The sequence below is a fragment of the Eptatretus burgeri genome, chromosome 16, assembly GCF_056783735.1.
Source record: "Eptatretus burgeri isolate ZD-2024b chromosome 16, Ebu_testis_v1, whole genome shotgun sequence".
Lineage (NCBI taxonomy): Eukaryota > Metazoa > Chordata > Myxini > Myxiniformes > Myxinidae > Eptatretus > Eptatretus burgeri.
This window is the reverse complement of record NC_140976.1, coordinates 34165608-34173487: the sequence shown is the minus strand read 5'-3', so window position 1 is coordinate 34173487 and position 7880 is coordinate 34165608. Positions and strand designations below refer to the sequence as shown.

At 40.0% G+C, this 7880-nt stretch overlaps 1 protein-coding gene across 1 annotated transcript in view; it reads left to right on the top strand.

Moving 5' to 3' along the window:
* Nucleotides 1-7880, top strand: part of ILKAP (ILK associated serine/threonine phosphatase) — a 93990-nt gene that overhangs the window by 66984 nt on the left and 19126 nt on the right. Inside the window, exons 8-9 of the mRNA XM_085860241.1 lie at nucleotides 2599-2720; nucleotides 6173-6292. Of these exons, the coding sequence (XP_085716367.1) occupies nucleotides 2599-2720; nucleotides 6173-6292 (242 nt within the window). The remainder of the gene's footprint in view (nucleotides 1-2598; nucleotides 2721-6172; nucleotides 6293-7880) is intronic.

The window sequence follows — 7880 nt, the reverse complement described above, 5'->3', positions numbered from 1 at the left end:
TTGGTGGAGTGCATACCTCTGCCAGGCTGAACCGGTTACGTTTTGTATCCCACTGATAGGCCGGATCTGCTGACTTGAACCCAAATCGAATCAATTCGTCCTTATAATACAGCCAACCTATCCACCAAGTTTTGTCTGAATCCATCCACAAATTTTTTTCAAAATCCTGCTCAGACACAGACAGACAGGTGAAAACATAACTTCCATCCACCTATGGTGGCGGAGGTAATTACATGTATTTAATGTATTCCCGTCAAATGTGTTAGTACGGTGAAGGGGGGGAACCCTTTGCCACTCGTTCTCTCCCTCAATATTATATCGATGCACCATAACCTGTAAAATTTCCTAAATTCATTGCCCCACCTTTTTCGCTTCCCGGGTTAATGAAAAAAGAAATTGGATTTTAGTTTGTTCGCTTATTCAAAACCAAAATGCACTTCCAACCAGTAGAGTTGTATGTGAGGCTCAGATCTGTTGTTTCATCCACTGAGTTATTTGCATTGAGGACTCTTCAAACATCATGTGCAAGGTATTATGTTTCCTCCAAAGGAAAGGGGTGCATATAAGTTTATGGGACCCCAATAATTTAAAATTGTTCTTGATGTATAGCTATATAAACAACAAAATTGGTTTTAACACTAGAATGTTATAAAGACTCTGATGTATGTCACAATTTGTAGATTTCACTGCATATATCACATGGAGCTATATATTGCACAGGATATTACAGGCCAAGTGACTTGAATTTTAGCTTTCAAAGTAAACACAAATGTTGAAACTATAACTCCACCAAAGCAATTTGGTGTATGTTAAACAAAGTTTAATCATTGTCACCAACAAAGTGCAATGCCTAATCCAAAGTCTGCTTTATCATCGTAACAACTGCAGATATTCCGTGGACTTGAATTGAAAATTTGTCACTCGGTGACCCTTGCCCCAACCCCTCCCTCCAAACGAATGAAAGACAGGGTGCCCCCTATCATATTGTCGTCTACATATTGCATTCACACTGGAATGTTTGGGTTTGTCTCATTTCAGTCCCACCTGCTTTACCTCTTCAACTTGAACGAGGGGGAGGGGGGGTTGGTATTGAGTTCATTATTTATTTCCACTTACTTCCTGAATTCCCACTGGCATATTTGAGTAATTGAGTCAATTATCATGAAAGACCTGGTTTTTTTTATTTTAATTAAACTCTTTAATGCCACATCATCAGTTTGGTTTATGTCCTTGGCACCCCAATTGCTCTTTCTGCTTTCTCATTAATGAATGGACAGCCTGAATCTCAAACAAGAACAATCTTTCATGACATCATCGCTGCATTCCATATTATCTTGGACTCGGTCTTTCTCACCAAGCTGATTGAGGGTGGTGGTCTCAGGGTTTATTATCGATAGGTTGTCAGATTTCCTTTTTGCTGACAATTGATGTGTTGTTCCGAGTGCAATGATCAAAAACAGTGATCTCAACCTGTCCTGTTTTATTGGGGTTTTTTGACCATGCAAACAACAACCTCACTGTTTCTCTGGAAGATTATCTCTGCAGCTTCAGAGATGACTTGACCATATTCCAGGCAACTGCACACACCGATGACATGCAGGTTACAGTTACATTTATGTCTGCAGACGTGGGAAAATATATGAAACTGTTCAATCACTTGAAGCATGATGTTGGATAATCCCATATTTTCACTCTGTCTTTTGACAAAGGTCACCAGATAAAGCTCCCAATTTACTTCTCCAATGAGCCTTGAGTGGAGGTGCAGTCTTTGGAGTTACTTGGGCTTACCTGCCCTGGACCAATTATGTTTCCAAATCTGCTTCTAAGGTATGTTGCCACTTTCAAATCCTTTCTGAGGCCGATTTTACTTTCTCGTCGTAATGGTGTCCAAGGCATTTATCCTTGCTGTTCTCTAATATCTTGGATGCTACTTCATCACATATTGTCCTTCTGTGGGGATTTTGGTTGAAGGCTATCAGACTCATCGGAGTATCTCGACAAAGCAAAGAAACAGTTTGCCTCGTCATCTGGCATGCCTGAGCAGATTGCTGATATTGTTTCCTTTTTCCCCACCTGTCATCCTTTATCACCTTTTTTGAGTCTTTCCTCTCCTCCATGCTCTATTGTTTGCCCCTTTCCAGCCACACCTTGTCTTCCTCTTTCGTCTTCTCTCAGCTTTCTGCTCATCTCCAATCTTGTTCTTTCTTTTCACTGGTGAAATAGCTTATCTGACACTGTCATATATTGCTATTCTTTGCAGTCCTTTAATATATCATTGCATCTTATTTTGTCTTTCATACCTTACTACATCTATGCTTTCAGGTTTTTGTTTCTTTTTTCCTAACCTTCCCCATTCCGTCTACCTGTAGCTTTATATTAATGATATGTCTCTCAAATCTTTGTTGCCTGTTTCCCTCTGCTTTGGTTTCAGATTGTTGTCTGTCCAACCTAAGCCCATCTCTTCCTTGAGCTTTGACTTTCATATTTAGCGCCAACAAAAAAAACATCTCTCTCGGATGGAGGGAGGGTGCATCTTATTTTGCTCACTTTGCTCCAATGGCGCTTATGAACTGAGCTGTTGTCCTATCTGTGCATCAGGCTGTTCTGTGTCGGAGTAGCGAAGACGGCAAAAACCGCATGGCTGTGACCCTGAGCAAGGACCACACGCCAGGCCAGTATGAGGAGCGGATGCGCATTCAGAAATCCGGGGGCATGGTAAGGTATGGCCAGAGTATAATGCTCCTGTCACAATTTCTAGCTCATATTGTTGCAAATGGAACTTTTGTGGGGATAATGACTCACAGCAAGATGGCTTCTGTTTGTTTAACTTTTCAAATGTCATTGGTGAAAGCATGAGTTGATTTTTGGCAACTACAACAGGCTTTCCTTTCCTCTTGCACAAGGTGTGTGCCAGAAAAAAAAAAGGTCATGCTCGATTCAATGTTTGGGTCAACATGTTGGTTGAGATGAAACGAATGCATTGAAAACACAGCAAACAATTTAGCACTTTAATGTGATATGGTAATCAGAGATGATGTACCTGCAAAGGAGCCCCGCTAAAGCTTGTTTAACTGGTAGGTTAACTCTGCCCAAACAACATTTTCTCATTTGAGAAGCAATTGTTCAGCAAACCTTCAGTGTAAATGTGGAGAACGAGCAAGTGGGTGGCAACATGTTAAAAACCTTCATCAAGCAGTGGTAAACAGCAAACAACTGCAGGTGAAGATTTATCTCTCCAAATCAATGAGCAATTTGCTGAAGTGCGGTGAAGGAGATTTCCAGTTGGACTCATCAGCACTGTCACATTATTGAACAATATCTATCTGCTCAAAATTGTGTTCCTAATCAAATGTTAATTTTGGTGATTTCTAATTATCCTTAACTTAAGCTGAAAACGTTTAATTTGTTTTCCCCTCATCCACCCATTATATATTGATTTGGTTTTTTGAAAGAAGGCAAATTGTAAGTGCCAAATGTAAACCTGAAAGCGACTCCAACCAACACAGCTACTAAGGCTGTTTTGTGATCACGCCTACTGTTGGCAAGTACCTTGTTCTTTGTATTACTTGAGGGGATGGCAGGATCGTCTCAAGGTATACAAACTCATCTCTGACTTTGAATCCTGACTCAGCTATAAACTTTCCCCCAAGTGATTTGCATCAATGTGTGTGCATTCCTCAGATGGACTTTAAGCTGACCGTCCCAACTAACACTAACACTGGCATTAGTTTGTGGATGTTCCAAAGTCCCACCGTGTCCTCCGTAAACTATAGACGAGTTATAGGCGCACCCCAAACAAATTACCAATTTATATCCAAATCACCTTCAGTCAAGTATTATATGACAGAGTGGTGACCCGTTCCATACTGGATATAACCACTAAATGTTTCTCGGCTTGTCATGCACGTTGCAAAGCTCTGTCAAGAATACACTGGCCATCATCATTGTCATCATAATTTGATAGTCTTGGGTTATTTGAAGGAGATTGTGTTGCGATGTTTGCCAGATAAGATTGTTTGAAAAAAAGAAAAAAAATTTTGGTGTATCGGGAAAGACTGCTGGTGCAACATTATAATTGTCAATATTTTATCTGTTGAGCTCTTTTTTTCTTCTTCTTTTTTTTTTTGGCAGTGGCAAGGGGGTGGTGATGTTCAGGCACAAGGAGTGGGGGGTGAATGGCATGCAAATTGAACATGAAGAACAGAGAAATCATGTTCTCTGCTTTGAGTAATTATTTCCACATCTGCCATTTGCTATGCTGCAGCTGGAATTGTAACATTACTTGGTTTTTAGTCTATCCCTTCACTCACTTGATCATATCTAAGACGTCACCACCAAAATGATACCCTACTGTTAAAAGCATAACTGTTGCAGTCCTCTTGTATTGAACAATGCAGACCTATCTATACCCCTTGGACAATCAAATGAAACTTCCAGTTTCATCCAAATCTGTAACTTTTTTGAAAATTAATGAATAAAGTAATTCATCAAAAAAAAATTAATTAATTGATTGATCAATAAATCAAAACTAACCTTTATAGCCAAATCACTTCGTCACTGTCATGTCAAAATATCAGCTTCCAAGCTCAAAAGGTTCCTTCGATATTGCCCAGATGAGAGAAAATAAATAAGCAATTAATAAATCGATAATTTAGTAATTAAAAGATAAAAAATTCCGTTTTTGTCAAACGGCCTGATCTCAGCAGGGTCTTGGTGGTACACCATCCACTTCTTAATGATCGTCTTGATTGTGCTCCAAGAGATATTTTAGGCCTTTGAAATATTTTAGGTCCTGTGCTCCTTGTACCCATTACCTGAGATGAGCCTTTCCACAACTTTATCCTTGAGGTGTTTTGTAAGCTCCTTGGGGCTCATGGTTGATTCTTTGCTGTGAAATGCACTCTGCAGCAGAGGGAATCTACAGGAACAGCTGATTTTGTTCTTAAATAATCACAATCAGTACAATTTAACACAGGCGGAGGCCAATGAACTTGGTGTGTGATTTTGAAGATGATTGGTTACACCTGAGCGAATTTACAATTGCTGTTATATTTTTCTGAAATATTAATTTTCTGAAATTTGTAGAATTTGTTTTTCACTTGGAAGTTGTGTTATGATGTGTAAATGAAGGTGGAAAAAGTATAATTTATTGAAATTTAATTCCAGGCAATGAGGCAACAAAAGGTGAAAATTTTGAAAGGGGTTGTAGAGTTCCTTTAGGCATTGGATCTACACATTTACATTTGCATTTACATATACTGCATATATACGCAAAGTGCATTCCGCACATTAGTTCTTCCCACCAATGGGTGCAAAGTTTCATGATTCCGACACTAGACGTGAGTGCCACGTTGGTCAAGATCACACGCAGAGGGCCGCATGACATTGTCAAGGCTGTGAAGTGCTGGAGATGAGAGTTAGGATGACTGATTGGACATCACAGTTGGGTGCACCATTACAATCCAAAAAGTAAGAGAACGTCATTGGAGTACCCCCACATAGGATCATCAATCCAAACCTGGCTCCATCAGATTTGCATCTCTTCCCCATACTTAAAGTACACCTTCGTGGAGAACATTTTTCTTCTGACGATGATGTGAATGTTCCTGTGAAGTCTTGATCGATCTATTTATTTTCTTGATCGACCATATTCCTTGAACATCTGCTTTGGTTTTTGTTCACTATTTTGCCACAAAACAGTCTTGAGCTCACACAGAGCAGCCACTGAGGTAAGTCATTGCATGAGTTAGGGTGAATGCTGCACGTCCTTTCATTTACCTAGTGCAACAGAGGGAAGTGACCATACTCGTATCGATGTCAAAATGCAAATAATTGGATGAAACCAAAACAAAAAAGCCTTTTTCATCTTCCTCGACATCTTTGCTCATAATTATTTTTATTGGTGTTACATAGGAATTCGCTATGTTGTTGACTAGGTTACATTCTATGATTTTATAAACTGTGAAAGTTTCAAACAAATAAAAAATGTGATTACGAAACAAAATTCTACCATTATTGCATGCCTTTAGAGGAGAAAGCTCCCATTCATATTGCACCGTTGTTGGTGATATGTGATGTTGCTCTTTGTTTTTGAGTGACTTTTTTTCTTTTTTTAAAAATTGAGGTGTACACTATTCTCATTGTAATTCTAAAGATGGATGCTGTCTTTCAGGGATGGACGTGTGATGGGAACATTGGAGGTGTCTCGCTCATTAGGGGATGGACAGTACAAGCGGTGTGGTGTGATTCCCACACCAGACATTCGCCGCTGTCATCTCACGGCCAGTGACAGGTATAAGTTTCCCACTCCAACATGGCACGCGAAGCACATTTTTTTTCCATCGTGACCTTGAACAATATATTATAAGAGTGTCATGGAAATTTTGGAGAAAATGCACTTTTCGCCATCAACACTGATATTGAGCTAGCTGAGCTAAGACAAATATGGATTAGCGTCAGCATTTTGGGGAAATCATTTGTGTGTTCGGCCTCTGGGGCTGATGCGTGTGCACACATGTACACGCACAATGTGGATAAAGTATTCCTGGTGGGTGTTAGCTTTACACATCGTTACTCGTACTTTTGAGGTTAGCGAAATGCGAAAGGTCGTCAATGCCTCCTACATCCTGCACATCATGCTTTTGTTGTTTTCGATATGCTCGGGTATATTGCAGATGGCTGTTCCTTTGTGGGGTTTTTGTTCCTTCAATCTTTGCCCCTCTTCCCCATACTTCCCTCACTTTCTTCCCACTTGCACCTGCTGAGTCGCTATAACATCGTCGTTATGAGATGGCTATAACAAGACCGTCAGTAGGTCAGCATACTACAAACTCTCCAGCACCCATTGTTGTGTATTGTTGGGCCTTTTGAAATTTGAATACTATTTCGTCATGAAGGCTCCTCTCATCTTGTCCAGGTGTGGTTCCCCTTTTCAGGCTTTTTTTATACAAACCAAACCTCATCGATAGTCACTGATATGATGGCTTCGCTGTTTTCAGCGATATTTCACTTGAAATACCTGTAAATTGGACTTCATTATAGCATTGTGCTTCATTGAAGTCTTTGGCCTGGTTTTTGATGCAATATATTTTTGTGGTAATGCTTCTATGTTTTTCTTCATATTGAAAACTCATCCAGTGCTATTGTCAAACGCACAAGTGGGCTTTTACCTGGATACTGGGAATCCTGTCACCTCAGCACATGTACTATAAATAAGCTTCTTCTTGATTACTGTCGCTGATATGTCATGGGAAACAGACCAGTTTATTGGTACACAGTGTACCTAATTGGTCATATCTACTGTACCTGAATGGCACATTTTGCTATTATGCAGCACATGCATCACAGATACAAAGGCCAAACCTTTCATTCATTGAATGGCATGTGCCGTATTATTTTTGTTTTGTAGATTTCATTGAGAACAGTTTTTGATCACAATTTGTGTCGGTCATAACGGAAATTGAGCGGACGTTGCAGTCAACAATCTTGAACAAAATGTTATTGTCACAAAATAGGGAGAAGGGTATCCCTTCATCTAAGAAGAAAAAGACGATTTAGTTGCAGAATTTTTTTTTTTTTGTATACCTTGTCGAGGCTCGTATGAGAGTTAACCCACAATGCACATCAAGGGGGGCATGAGACAAGATGGGGAAGGAGTGGGAAGGACAAAACAGTGGGGAACAGTGACATTAGGAGATCTATGGAAGAGATAGGAATGGGGCAGGGAACATGGGAATACAAGATGGACATTACAGGGACTTTCAGGAAGGAAAACAGGGAATTTGAAAGAGGTTTGGGGTGGATTAACGGGTGTAGAAAAGATCGAGGATTTGGATGGGGGACGATAAGAGGTGGTGGTGAACAGCTGTTTTGAAGGCCTG